This window comes from Salmo salar, chromosome ssa10, assembly GCF_905237065.1.
Source record: "Salmo salar chromosome ssa10, Ssal_v3.1, whole genome shotgun sequence".
Lineage (NCBI taxonomy): Eukaryota > Metazoa > Chordata > Actinopteri > Salmoniformes > Salmonidae > Salmo > Salmo salar.
This window is the reverse complement of record NC_059451.1, coordinates 81,881,640-81,898,023: the sequence shown is the minus strand read 5'-3', so window position 1 is coordinate 81,898,023 and position 16,384 is coordinate 81,881,640. Positions and strand designations below refer to the sequence as shown.

Here is a 16,384-nt window from a genome sequence, read left to right as displayed (position 1 = left end):
GTTGTTTCCTTGTATAGTCAGTGCACCTTACGGGACTGTTTTTCGTCGTTGTTTTTTGTGTTTAAGTGTGGTTCTTTAATAAATACGAAGATGAGCACTTTATCCGCTGCATTTTGGTCCGATGATTGTTCCTCCTCAGACGACGAAGATTGTGACACCTATAATGACATAACCTGAACGGCCGCTCAGCAAGGAAGAAGCCACTGCTCCAAAACTGCCATAAAAAAAGCCCGACTACATTTTGCAACTGCACATGGGGACAAAGATCGTACTTTTTGGAGAAATGTCCTCTGGTCTGATGAAACAAAAATAGAACTATTTGGCCATAATGACCATCGTTATGTTTGGAGAAAAAAGGGGGAGGCTTGCAAGCCAAAGAAGACCATCCCAACCGTGAAGCACGGGGGTGGCAGCATCATGTTGTGGGGGTGCTTTGCTGCAGGAGGGACTGGTGCACTTCACAAAATAGATGGCATCATGAGGTAGGAAAATGATGTGGATATATTGAAGCAACATCTCAAGACATCAGTCAGGAAGTTAAAGCTTGGTCGCAAATGGGTCTTCCAATTTGAACCCCAAGCATACTTGAACCCCAAGCATACTTCCAAAGTTGTGGCAAAATGGCTTAAGGACAACAAAGTCAAGGTATTGGAGAGGCCATCACAAAGCCCTGACCTCAATCCTATAGAAAATTTGTTGGCAGAACTGATAAAGCGTGTGCGAGCAAGGAAGCCTACAAACCTGACTCAGTTACACCAGCTCTGTCAGGAGGAATGGGCCAAAATTCACCCAGCTTATTGTGGGAAGCTTGTGGAAGGCTACCTGAAACGTTTGACCCAAGTTAAACAATTTGAAGGCAATGCTACCAAATACTAATTGAGTGTATGTAAACTTCTGACCCACTTGGAATGTGATGAAAGACATAAAAGCTGAATTAAATCATCCTCTCTACTATTATTCTGACATTTCACATTCTTAAAATAAAGTGGTGATCCTAAGAAAGGGAGTTTTTACTAGGATTAAATGTCAGGAATTGTGAAAAACTGAGTTAAAATGTAGTTGGCTAAGGTGTATGTAAACTTCCGACTTCAACTGTATCTGAAAGCCATACCTCCTGACAATAACCTATGGATTGCATTCAAAAAGACCCATCTGCTGGGTCAACCAAACATGAAAGTGAATAAAAACCCAACTGATGGTTAAATTAACCCATGTTTGCGTAATCCAAAGGGGTGGCCTATTGGGGCTGTGGCTTTCAGCTAGTTATTTTTGGCCACCCAAGAGAGTAAATGTAATTCATGTTCATCATGTTAAGTTTGTACACTGCAAATGTCAATTTTCCTTCAATCTTTTCACACATTCTGTATTTTTATATAAAATGAATAACATTTGTATTTCAATATTATTCCAAAGTGGAAACTATCCCATGTCAACAATGGACTAATGAAACAAATACCATAAGATTGTTTTGGGGTAAAATTTTCCTTTAAGGTACTCTTACTCTTGTGTAAGCCTAATTAAAGCTACTAACGTGTCAGTGTTCAACCTTAACATGTATTGACAATACAACAGAACAGATTAACCCGGAATGACATTTACTCTTACAGGTGGCCAAAAATAAATGTCTGAAGCCACGCTCCTACTAAGCCACGCCTACCATTTTCTGCTCTGACCCGGCGGATCATAGCTCAATAACCCAGCATCAACAACCCAACTTAAAGAAAACAATTGGTTGTTTGTGACCCAACTGGCTAGGTGAAAATAACCCAACGGTTGTTTTTAACCAGCAATTATTTTGAGTGTAGACATCTATCACATGGCAGCTGACAGTAGAAATAGAGAAAGGGACATACTGAATGGGATACATTGGGGGTATTCTGAACGTACCCCCGTTATGTTCCTTTAAACAGAGAAACCCTAGGAGGACACACATTTCCCACGGTGTGAGTCATACTCTAGATTCCTCTCAGCACCTTCATTAGTAGTTATCCACAGGCCAGCCACTTTCTCCTGTTCCCCCACAAGTCACAGCACACTTTGAAAAGACACAAGGCCCTTAGCCCCCTGGAGGGAAGCCTTTGGGCACCAGAGGCAAGAGAAACTTCCCCGTCTCAAAATGACCCCTTTGTTTTAGAGGCTTAATCATCCCTTAAAGCCCTCATCACACCAACATGTGCTCATCCGACGAAGCCCCAGCAGCCTCAGCGCTCAGAGACTAAGCCAACACATTTATGACCCAATAGCTTAGAGCCATGGGTGTACTGATGCTATTGTCCTGTCTCTCTCAATGACTGATGATAACATCACAGAGGGTACTAACACACTGAGTGGAAGCAAACATGTTTGGAAAGGAGCTTGAAGTCATATATCAATGTTTGGGAAAAAAGGTTGAAGTGACATCAAGTTGGAAAGAATGACAATCAAAGCTTGTAGTATGATATCCTATTTCTTCTTTTACCAGTAGATTAGGTACTGTATGTACGGTATAACTGAAGTCATCCGCTTAATATTAAAGTACATAGATAACGAGGTAAGAGAAGGGTGTGCTAGTTATACAGCCATGCAGTACATCTTATACGTGGCCAGTGCCAGTCACCCCAGGCCAGAGTCATGCAAACTGTGCATATCTAAAATAAGTGTGACGTCACGGATAGGGCTGCAGTGACATATGCTGCGGGAGACTCCAAGGCTATGGCCCTCTGCCACTTTCTGTGGCCAGCTAGGCAGACGTTCAGTTCCCACTGAATCAGACTATGGCGACTGAGGTCAAACCCTGCCCCTGTGCCAGTAACCTTATCTGACCCATGAAGTCATCCCTTCAACACTATCTGATATTCTCTCACCCAACTGAAACTTGGTTTAAAGCCAATTAACATCCAATAACTCCATTACAGCCCCATGAGATATAAGTCCATGTGTAAGACAGATACACAATAAAAGTGGCCAGAATGACAGAGAGTATAGTGGGTAGGCTAAATATCCCTGATGACATAATACACCTCGTCATTATAGAAAACACCAGGATTCTTAAAAGTTGATTCATATATTCCAAAAGGCCTAGGCTATGTGTCATTTCATAATTGGCACAATAAAAATCAACAAAATGTGTGCCAAAGGACTTTCATAATCAAAAAAAAAAAAAACATGACTTCATAGATACCCACTTTGGGATTATATCAGCAGAGGACATGATGTGAATTGTGTAATAGCAACATCACCTCAGTGGTATTAATGCTGAACAGGCAAGAGGTGGGATGCTGCCCTGCCCCTGTCCCTGTTCACACAGTGGTCAATGACACGTCAAGACACACATGCTCATGTTACATATATGCACTTCAAGCACAAAACGAATATATGTTTCATTGTCACATACACTGGTCAGGTGCAGTGATACGGCAGTGATATGTGTTGCTTTACTAGTGCTGTGAGTTATGGGGGATATCCATGGAATCCGTTGAAATGGGAATAACCAGGGAGACTCAGCAGAGTCTATTAAAAGTATTCAAGTTTAGAGGGGAAAAGTCATACTCACAAGACCTGTGCACAGACTGAAGACTGCAGTGGATTCAATCTTGGCGTTGACGTGTCCGCGGAAAAAGCAGTGCCGTATATCGCTGTCTTCTTGTTGTCGGGACTCCGTTCCGTTGCTGTGTTCCGCTCCCAAGTGTGTCACAGTGTACGTGGGGGCAATAAAACCGGAGTCGGCGGTTAGATTGAGATGAAAGCGTTGTCCGAATGCCTCAATTCTGTAGTGAGCACTTAAACCATTCGAATAATCAGAATTAACACTTCTCCGTTTCCTTTTGTAGTGAAACTTGTGGGTGAATGATTCTCCGAAATCATTTATCCGCAGCGGGGTGATAATTTCATAGGATGACAACTGTTTGATGAAACTTTCTGAAATGCAAGGAAACGTGCATTAGTGAGATACATTCAGAGAGATTATAACGGTAAAATATGTAGCCAATAGAGATGCGTCAATGTAACAGTTTTTGACATGCAACTATTTTGTATCACTTAGCCTACAATGTACTCTACTGGCATCTTTCTTCAGCGCCATTAGGCTACTAAACTGTTTAAACATATACTTTCAGACTTCGCATTTTATCCGGATGGATCCTACCATCCATAAATCAACGAGATAAGTAGCCTACCTTGTTTCGGATGCAATCGGTATTCCAAGGAGTTCCGGACAAGTGCTGACAGATGACACATTAGTCCAACCAGCCAGATTGCAAACTGCATGATTTCCCGGGTGAAGAAACCACCGGCTCTCGTCTCCAAGGCAGTAGGCTACCCTTCTCAAGCGGCTCTCACCTCTCCTTCTCCCAGCTTGTCAGCAACAGGTCGTGGGATCTGCGGAGGCTCTCTGCAGCACAAGTCTTGCAAAGTGCACTGGCCTCATCGCATGGCTAAACATGCATCCACTATGCTCTGTAAACACGCACTATTTACGATGCATAACAGACTATTTGCTGTCTAATGTAAGCTACGTCTATATGGAAAGGAGGGATCAGTGCCAACTAAGCTTTTCCTTAGCCATCCATAGAACACTCCTTGCACCATAAGCGCTCGCCAACACAGGAACACAAGGAACGCCCCTAGGCCGGAGAGCCAATGGTGAGTGCGCCTCGACCAACACACAATTGGGGCCGTCTGTACTCTGTGTGAAGAACTGTAAAAGAAAACTGTCTCCATCAACAAGTTATAAAGCATTATACCTGCAGGCGTTTACTTAAACAGTATAAGTAAAGTGTTACCAAATGTTTTGCTGGGCTATTACAGAGCCCACTGCACACCTTGTTTGCAGAATTTGATCGAAAAGTATACTCATTATTGTCCTATGGGTATTAATTATTATAGCCCACATAAAAGTTAGCAGAATGAATAACGTTTCCTCATTAAACCCATGGATCAGGAGCAATAATAACATCTAAATAAGGATTTACCCTATAACATGTGTTTAGAGTAAACTGTGGACCTACTTCATAGAGGCAGTGGTCAGTCCAGTTCTTCATTAGTCATTGTGGCACAAAATGTCTAGAGCACACTTGATGGACATATGAAAGGGACCTTGGTTTTTTCATCTGCGTTGGCCAGAAATGTCACCTCATTGTGGGTGATTAGATTCGGTGGGCTCACCGGAAGAGCTTTTGGATGTGGTGAGGTCTTTTGCTCTGACTTTCAAACAAAAAGAAAAACATTCAAGAAGACATTGACGTTATGGCTATTGTCTATTCATTCAAAGATTATCTCTGCAGTCGCAATTCTTCTTTCATGCAATCTACTGCCACTCAAAAGTTTGCCTTAAAGTCAGTAAGTGAGGCCTACAACAGGATCCACAAGATGAGGTAATAGAATTATGAAATTCACTGACTTCACTTTTATAGGGCTATCTTGGTGACAAGAGAGCATTCATCCATTCTGATGGAGTGAAGCCAATTCAACTGAGCATTTGGACGGCACATTGACTGTCCAAGCACCACAGTGTCTATCCAAGCACCACATTATCTATCCAAGCACCACAGTGTCTGTCCAAGCACCACATTATCTATCCAAGCACCACAGTATCTGTCCAAGCACCACAGTGTCTGTCCAAGCACCACAGTGTCTGTCCAAGCACCACAGTGTCTGTCTAAGCACCACAGTATCTGTCCAAGCACCACAGTGTCTGTCTAAGCACCACAGTATCTATCCAAGCACCACATTATCTATCCAAGCACCACATTATCTATCCAAGCATCACAGTGTCTATCCAAGCACCACATTATCTATCCAAGCACCACAGTATCTGTCCAAGCACCACATTATCTATCCAAGCACCACAGTATCTATCCAAGCACCACATTATCTATCCAAGCACCACAGTGTCTGTCCAAGCACCACAGTATCTATCCAAGCACCACATTATCTATCCAAGCACCACATTATCTATCCAAGCACCACAGTATCTATCCAAGCACCGCATTATCTATCCAAGCACCACAGTGTCTGTCCAAGCACCACATTATCTATCCAAGCACCACAGTGTCTGTCCAAGCACCACAGTGTCTGTCCAAGCACCACATTATCTATCCAAGCACCACAGTATCTGTCTAAGCACCACAGTGTCTGTCCAAGCACCACAGTGTCTGTCCAAGCACCACAGTATCTATCCAAGCACCACATTATCTATCCAAGCATCACAGTGTCTATCCAAGCACCACATTATCTATCCAATCACCACAGTATCTGTCCAAGCACCACATTATCTAGCCAAGCACCACAGTATCTATCCAAGCACCACATTATCTATCCAAGCACCACAGTGTCTGTCCAAGCACCACATTATCTATCCAAGCACCACAGTGTCTGTCCAAGCACCACAGTGTCTGTCCAAGCACCACAGTGTCTGTCCAAGCACCACATTATCTATCCAAGCACCACAGTGTCTGTCCAAGCACCACATTATCTATCCAAGCACCACAGTGTCTGTCCAAGCACCACAGTGTCTGTCCAAGCACCACAGTGTCTGTCCAAGCACCACAGTGTCTGTCCAAGCACCACAGTGTCTGTCCAAGCACCACAGTATCTATCCAAGCACCACAGTATCTATCCAAGCACCACATTATCTATCCATGCATCACAGTGTCTATCCAAGCACCACATTATCTATCCAAGCACCACAGTATCTATCCAAGCACCACATTATCTATCCAAGCACCACAGTATCTATCCAAGCACCACATTATCTATCCAAGCACCACAGTGTCTGTCCAAGCACCACATTATCTATCCAAGCACCACAGTGTCTGTCCAAGCACCACATTATCTATCCAAGCACCACTGTATCTGTCCAAGCACCACAGTGTCTGTCCAAGCACCACAGTGTCTGTCCAAGCACCACAGTATCTATCCAAGCACCACATTATCTATCCAAGCATCTGAGTGTCTCTCCAAGCACCACATTATCTATCCAATCACCACAGTATCTGTCCAAGCTTCACATTATCTATCCAAGCACCACAGTATCTATCCAAGCACCACATTATCTATCCAAGCACCACAGTGTCTGTCCAAGCACCACATTATCTATCCAAGCACCACAGTGTCTGTCCAAGCACCACAGTGTCTGTCCAAGCACCACAGTGTCTGTCCAAGCACCACATTATCTATCCAAGCACCACAGTGTCTGTCCAAGCACCACATTATCTATCCAAGCACCACAGTGTCTGTCCAAGCACCACAGTGTCTGTCCAAGCACCACAGTTTCTGTCCAAGCACCACAGTATTTATCCAAGCACCACATTATCTATCCAAGCACCACATTATCTATCCAATCACCACAGTATCTGTCCAAGCTTCACATTATCTATCCAAGCACCACAGTATCTATCCAAGCACCACATTATCTATCCAAGCACCACAGTGTCTGTCCAAGCACCACATTATCTATCCAAGCACCACAGTGTCTGTCCAAGCACCACAGTGTCTGTCCAAGCACCACAGTGTCTGTCCAAGCACCACATTATCTATCCAAGCACCACAGTGTCTGTCCAAGCACCACATTATCTATCCAAGCACCACAGTGTCTGTCCAAGCACCACAGTGTCTGTCCAAGCACCACAGTTTCTGTCCAAGCACCACAGTATTTATCCAAGCACCACATTATCTATCCAAGCACCACATTATCTATCCAAGCATCACAGTGTCTATCCAAGCACCACATTATCTATCCAAGCACCACAGTATTTGTCCAAGCACCACATTATCTATCCAAGCACCACAGTATCTATCCAAGCACCACATTATCTATCCAAGCACCACAGTGTCTGTCCAAGCACCACATTATCTATCCAAGCACCACAGTGTCTGTCCAAGCACCACAGTGTCTGTCCAAGCACCACATTATCTATCCAAGCACCACAGTGTCTGTCCAAGCACCACATTATCTATCCAAGCACCACAGTGTCTATCCAAGCACCACATTATCTATCCAAGCACCACAGTGTCTGTCCAAGCACCACAGTGTCTGTCCAAGCACCACATTATCTATCCAAGCACCACAGTGTCTATCCAAGCACCACATTATCTATCCAAGCACCACAGTGTCTGTCCAAGCACCACATTATCTATCCAAGCACCACAGTGTCTGTCCAAGCACCACAGTGGCTGTCCAAGCACCACAGTGTCTGTCCAAGCACCACATTATCTATCCAAGCATCACAGTGTCTATCCAAGCACCACATTATCTATCCAAGCACCACAGTATCTGTCCAAGCACCACATTATCTATCCAAGCACCACAGTGTCTGTCCAAGCACCACAGTGTCTGTCCAAGCACCACAGTGTCTGTCCAAGCACCACAGTGTCTGTCCAAGCACCACATTATCTATCCAAGCACCACAGTGTCTGTCCAAGCACCACAGTGTCTTTCCAAGCACCACAGTGTCTGTCCAACCACCACATTATCTATCCAAGCACCACAGTGTCTGTCCAAGCACCACAGTGTCTGTCCAAGCACCACAGTGTCTGTCCAAGCACCTAAGCTGCCTATGAACCTGAGAGGTCCTCCTGAGATGTGGTTATTGTTCAGATTAAGTACATCTTTCTACTGTAGCTCCTCAGTCTAATGCTTCCCTGATGTGTTATTCATTCATTTCCAAGCCTCCCGTGAAGCCATTCAGTCCTAAACCACTCTCAGAGCTTGTTCATGTTCAAGACCAAACTGGGAATGTGGAAGAATAATTTAATTTGACAAACAACAACCAGTTACAGTCCAACTGCAGTCCCATTCAATATCCAGTTCTCTGTAGTATAGATCTATAAAGGTGATGAACCTACCTTTTCAGCTTTCCTCTACAAATACACTATTTTACAGTGAACTTTCTGGTCCAACTCCCTGAAACCAAGAGAACAGGACGAAACCACAAAGAAGAAACCAGAAAGAAACCACAAAACACATTTATGTAAGGTATAGGGTCATATCCTCCGCTGGATTGCCAAACAGGTGCCAAGCCCCCCCTTGGACCGTCACTTTATTACAGTTTTTCTCCATTGGTTTGGCTCATTTCTTGAAACAGAAATTACATTCTCAAAACTCTAAGATCATTTGGCAAAACAGTCTTACAGTTCAGCACAACACTATAGCTCACTTGCAAAAGCTCATATCTCTCCTAAAACTGTTCACTCATGCTTCAAAACTAAATTCCTTTCCCATATAAAGAGTCAGTGCCACGAAAATGGCAAAGATCCTTCTCAATTGCTTTGGCTCATTTCTTGAAACAGACCGGACGTTCTCAACACTCTTAGTGCTTTAACCAAAACTAAATTTACTTCTCATTTAAACAGACAGTTCCCCCAAAATGCTTCGTCCCTTTGGCATTGTGTAAGCACTGCAAGTCAAAATGTTTAGATGTTTTGTCACTATGGCAGAGGACCATTGAAATATCCCTCATGTCCACCTTTCAGTCTTAGCCCAGTCCTTCATTGACAATGGTTACTGTACTGTTTTTTGTCCAGCTAACAGAATACAATTGTGTATAAAACAGAAAAAAAGAAATAGGATTTTAGGGTAAGAGTAGCCTCCAAGGTTTGACATCACACATTGCACTCATACTGCCAAGGAAATTGTAACCATTATCATTCACACACATAAAGTAACTTCCATACATCAGAGTAAAAACAAAATGTATACAGCATAATATACTGTAATATAAACACACAAACAAAAAACAATGAAAATTATATGCAGCCTACAGTGCTGTAAATAAAGCTGGAGTTTCACAACTAACAGTTCTTCACTGGTCGGTGTCCTCACCCTCCCTTTCCTGGCCACCATCCTCACCCTCCTGGCCATCCACACGCTGCTGTCTGTCTGGCCACAGATTCTCGTCCACATCACAGCGTATATTCTCCCTTGCGATGCAACGAGGGAAGTAACGGCATGCATGTCGCAACCATCCCCTACACTGATCTCCTGTAATATTCTCACACGCAGCGTCCATTGCATGGAGCAGGGACCTCTGATCTTGAGCCTGATGCTCATACACTCTCCACCTCGAAGCGGAGAAATACTCCTCAATAGGATTGAGGAAAGGAGAGTAAGGTGGTAGGAACACCATGACCATCCTTGGATGAGTAGTGAACCAGGCCCTGATGAGCGGGCCACGGTGGAAATTCACATTGTCCCATACAATGACATATTGTGGTAGGTGAGGCCCTACGAGACCTCTCTCATTTTCAGGGATCAAATCAAAATGAAGGCGGTCCAAGAAGATGAGGAGCTTCTGTGTATTGTATGGGCCAAGACTGGGGATGTGAGTGGCCACACCATTCTCAGATATGGCAGCACACATAGTTATATTGCCCCCTCGCTGGCCTGGGACATCCGCCGTGGCCCGGTGGCCAATAATATTACGGCCACGTCTTCGGCCCTTGGCCAGGTTGAAGCCAGCTTCATCCACAAACACGAGGATGTGATGGGTCTCGTTTCCTTCCAATGCCATTATTCTCTACAATAGCGTAAAAAAGAAAACATCAAATCAGTCATACAGAAGAGTCATACACTACAGTTACAGACAATTACATAGGAATGTTCTATGTTCTCCACAAGTTCAATATACTACTGGCCACTACTCCAGTGGTTCCAAACCTGGGGTACATGTACCCATATGCAGAGGTACTACAGGGGTATTTGACAGAAAGGGGTGGGGGAAATCATCAATGACTAGACTTACTGAAATGTTACAGTAAAACCCACAGTATTAGATAGATTTACATGGGAGGCACTAATTGCAGCTCTTTGACCCCTTTTCTTATTGTATGTTATATTCTTCAAAATAAGGATTATAATGATAATTGCATCAGACAGTAAGCTGCAGTTTTTAGGCGAAATGTTGAAGTCAGATAAATCAAATACTTCCATACCTGGATTACCTGGATACACAAATCAGGTAAAGTGGGTACTGAAGCCAAAAAAGTTTGGGAACCACTGCTTAATTGTAAAAAGGTTATAATGATGGACAACCAGTAACTGACTTACATGTACATACTGGTACTGCAGCTCTTTCACTCTATCAGAGTTCCTCTCAAATGGTACCCTGTAAATTTGCTTCATTGTCATCTGATGCTTCTTCAATATCCGGTCTATTGTGGAGTTGCTTATAGAGTTGACATTTTGGAATATGGCATTGTCTTGTAGGATTGCAGCGTGGATCTGTCTCAATGTGATGGCATTATTTGCCATCACCATGTTACAGATCTCTTGTTCTTGTTGTTCATTGAGAAGTTTTCCTCTGCCACCCGTGCAAGGTTGTCATCCAATCCTAGATATAGAAGTCAAAGGACAACACTCCATTCGTAATGTATACCTTATGTATTCCTTACAGAATGAGTTACCTATGTAATTGTATTGTTGTTTTACTTACAGTAACTTTACCACAATTCTAATGCATCACTGCACAGTGACTGGAATACTACTGTAAACTGTATCATCAATACTGTAGAAAATAAACTATTCCATAGTTTATTTTCTCCAATGTTTTTCTTGTCATTTTTAGTATCATAACATCCCATTGAGGTAAGATATTACTGTAGGCCTATCACACACACACACACACACACACACACACACACACACACACACACACACACACACACACACACACACACACACACACACACACACACACACACACACACACACACTAAATGAATAGGTAAATGTGTAAATAAATATATGTATTGCTCTATGCACAGTGTCCTGTCCTATACAACATATAATTCCATCATTAACTGACTACATACCTGTTTTCCCTGCGAAAGGTTTGGATGATGGAGGAGACTGTTGAGCGAGGCACATTAGGCTGCACTCGGCGACCTGCCTCCGCCATTGTGAGGCCATGGTTGATGACATGGTCTATAATTGTGGCCCGAATTTCATCCGGGACAGCATGGTGTCTTCGTGCTCCTCGGCCTCTTCCCCCTATTCCACCACCACGCACCCTTACTCCTCCTCCTCCTCCTCTTCTTCTTCCTCTTCCTCTTCCTCGAGCAGGCAGTTGCCCATGTTCATTTACTTGGCCAGGTGCCTCCATGTTCAGAAATTGTACTGGTCCTGCATGGTCAAGCTCTTTACATACATGTTTGGCAGCATTCACAGTCATGGACAGCACCTGTCAGGTAACTAAACATACTGTTTGATTGGTCATCTGAGATGTGTGAAACTCCTCCTTCGTTAGTCAAGTTCTAGTTTCACCTGACTGTCAATTGCTGTAATAAATGTATCAAATGTTCCAAGGGATTCATATATGGTATTCATGGAATTGTGTTCTTGACTAATTTTGACAATTGAACAGACTATTGTGCATGTGATGACTTATACAATGAAATGACGCTGACACGTTTTGAAGCGAACAACCATTAGACTGAGAATCAACAATCAGTTTAGATCGATAAGATCTATTCACTTGGAAATTGTGCTAAATGTAGGCTACATGTACTTAATCATTTGCAAAGATGTACTGAGACATTGAGACATGTATTTAGACATTTGCAATTTGATGAAATGAATGAGAAATTCAATTCTGTTGTGAACAATTGCCATATGGTTTGGAGGTTTGTCCATGTAGTTTTGAGAATGTAATTTCTGTTTCAAGAAATGAGCCAAACCAATGGAGAAAAACTGTAACCCCAGTACCTACCCGTCACTCCCAACAACCTACCCCACCCTCTAACAAACATCACTCCCAACAACCTACCCCACCCTCTAACAAACATCACTCCCAACAACCTACCCCACCCTCTAACAAACATCACTCCCAACAACCTACCCCACCCCTAACAAACATCACTCCCAACAACCTACCCCACCCCTAACAAACATCACTCCCAACAACCTACCCCACCCCCTAACAAACATCACTCCCAACAACCTACCCCACCCCTAACAAACATCACTCCCAACAACCTACCCCACCCCTAACAAACATCACTCCCAACAACCTACCCCACCCCTAACAAACATCACTCCCAACAACCTACCCCACCCCTAACAAACATCACTCCCAACAACCTACCCCACCCCCTAACAAACATCACTCCCAACAACCTATCCCACCCCCTAACAAACATCACTCCCAACAACCTACCCCACCCCTAACAAACATCACTCCCAACAACCTACCCCACCCCCTAACAAACATCACTCCCAACAACCTACCCCACCCCCTAACAAACATCACTCCCAACAACCTACCCCACCCCTAACAAACATCACTCCCAACAACCTACCCCACCCCCTAACAAACATCACTCCCAACAACCTACCCCACCCCTAACAAACATCACTCCCAACAACCTACCCCACCCCCTAACAAACATCACTCCCAACAACCTACCCCACCCCCTAACAAACATCACTCCCAACAACCTACCCCACCCCCTAACAAACATCACTCCCAACAACCTACCCCACCCCCTAACAAACATCACTCCCAACAACCTACCCCACCCCCTAACAAACATCACTCCCAACAACCTACCCCACCCCCTAACAAACATCACTCCCAACAACCTACCCCACCCCCTAACAAACATCACTCCCAACAACCTACCCCACCCCTAACAAACATCACTCCCAACAACCTACCCCACCCCTAACAAACATCACTCCCAACAACCTACCCCACCCCCTAACAAACATCACTCCCAACAACCTACCCCACCCCTAACAAACATCACTCCCAACAACCTACCCCACCCCTAACAAACATCACTCCCAACAACCTACCCCACCCCTAACAAACATCACTCCCAACAACCTACCCCACCCCTAACAAACATCACTCCCAACAACCTACCCCACCCCTAACAAACATCACTCCCAACAACCTACCCCACCCCCTAACAAACATCACTCCCAACAACCTACCCCACCCCTAACAAACATCACTCCCAACAACCTACCCCACCCCTAACAAACATCACTCCCAACAACCTACCCCACCCTAACAAACATCACTCCCAACAACCTACCCCACCCCCTAACAAACATCACTCCCAACAACCTACCCCACCCCTAACAAACATCACTCCCAACAACCTACCCCACCCCCTAACAAACATCACTCCCAACAACCTACCCCACCCCCTAACAAACATCACTCCCAACAACCTACCCCACCCCTAACAAACATCACTCCCAACAACCTACCCCACCCCTAACAAACATCACTCCCAACAACCTACCCCACCCCCTAACAAACATCACTCCCAACAACCTACCCCACCCCTAACAAACATCACTCCCAACAACCTACCCCACCCCCTAACAAACATCACTCCCAACAACCTACCCCACCCCCTAACAAACATCACTCCCAACAACCTACCCCACCCCTAACAAACATCACTCCCAACAACCTACCCCACCCCTAACAAACATCACTCCCAACAACCTACCCCACCCCTAACAAACATCACTCCCAACAACCTACCCCACCCCTAACAAACATCACTCCCAACAACCTACCCCACCCCTAACAAACATCACTCCCAACAACCTACCCCACCCCTAACAAACATCACTCCCAACAACCTACCCCACCCCCTAACAAACATCACTCCCAACAACCTACCCCACCCCTAACAAACATCACTCCCAACAACCTACCCCACCCTAACAAACATCACTCCCAACAACCTACCCCACCCCTAACAAACATCACTCCCAACAACCTACCCCACCCCTAACAAACATCACTCCCAACAACCTACCCCACCCCCTAACAAACATCACTCCCAACAACCTACCCCACCCCCTAACAAACATCACTCCCAACAACCTACCCCACCCCCTAACAAACATCACTCCCAACAACCTACCCCACCCCTAACAAACATCACTCCCAACAACCTACCCCACCCCCTAACAAACATCACTCCCAACAACCTACCCCACCCCTAACAAACATCACTCCCAACAACCTACCCCACCCCCTAACAAACATCACTCCCAACAACCTACCCCACCCCTAACAAACATCACTCCCAACAACCTACCCCACCCCCTAACAAACATCACTCCCAACAACCTACCCCACCCCTAACAAACATCACTCCCAACAACCTACCCCACCCCTAACAAACATCACTCCCAACAACCTACCCCACCCCCTAACAAACATCACTCCCAACAACCTACCCCACCCCTAACAAACATCACTCCCAACAACCTACCCCACCCCCTAACAAACATCACTCCCAACAACCTACCCCACCCCTAACAAACATCACTCCCAACAACCTACCCCACCCCTAACAAACATCACTCCCAACAACCTACCCCACCCCCTAACAAACATCACTCCCAACAACCTACCCCACCCCTAACAAACATCACTCCCAACAACCTACCCCACCCCTAACAAACATCACTCCCAACAACCTACCCCACCCCCTAACAAACATCACTCCCAACAACCTACCCCACCCCTAACAAACATCACTCCCAACAACCTACCCCACCCCTAACAAACATCACTCCCAACAACCTACCCCACCCCCTAACAAACATCACTCCCAACAACCTACCCCACCCCTAACAAACATCACTCCCAACAACCTACCCCACCCCCTAACAAACATCACTCCCAACAACCTACCCCACCCCCTAACAAACATCACTCCCAACAACCTACCCCACCCCCTAACAAACATCACTCCCAACAACCTACCCCACCCCCTAACAAACATCACTCCCAACAACCTACCCCACCCCTAACAAACATCACTCCCAACAACCTACCCCACCCCCTAACAAACATCACTCCCAACAACCTACCCCACCCCCTAACAAACATCACTCCCAACAACCTACCCCACCCCTAACAAACATCACTCCCAACAACCTACCCCACCCCTAACAAACATCACTCCCAACAACCTACCCCACCCCCTAACAAACATCACTCCCAACAACCTACCCCACCCCCTAACAAACATCACTCCCAACAACCTACCCCACCCCCTAACAAACATCACTCCCAACAACCTACCCCACCCCTAACAAACATCACTCCCAACAACCTACCCCACCCCTAACAAACATCACTCCCAACAACCTACCCCACCCCTAACAAACATCACTCCCAACAACCTACCCCACCCCTAACAAACATCACTCCCAACAACCTACCCCACCCCCTAACAAACATCACTCCCAACAACCTACCCCACCCCTAACAAACATCACTCCCAACAACCTACCCCACCCCCTAACAAACATCACTCCCAACAACCTACCCCACCCCTAACAAACATCACTCCCAACAACCTACCCCACCCCTAACAAACATCACTCCCAACAACCTACCCCACCCCTAACAAACATCACTCCCAACAA

The 16,384-nt window shown here is 45.2% G+C and overlaps 1 protein-coding gene across 1 annotated transcript in view; it reads right to left on the bottom strand.

The window, feature by feature from the left end:
* The window catches only part of LOC106560968 (A disintegrin and metalloproteinase with thrombospondin motifs 20), a 133,892-nt gene extending 129,323 nt beyond the window's left edge, over nt 1-4,569 (bottom strand). The window contains exons 1-2 of the mRNA XM_014124457.2: nt 4,155-4,569; nt 3,533-3,897 (exon numbers count right to left, since the gene is read on the bottom strand). Coding sequence (XP_013979932.1) covers nt 3,533-3,897; nt 4,155-4,245 — 456 coding nt within the window. The 5' untranslated portion in view covers nt 4,246-4,569. The remainder of the gene's footprint in view (nt 1-3,532; nt 3,898-4,154) is intronic.
* Nucleotides 4,570-16,384: the final 11,815 nt, after the last annotated feature.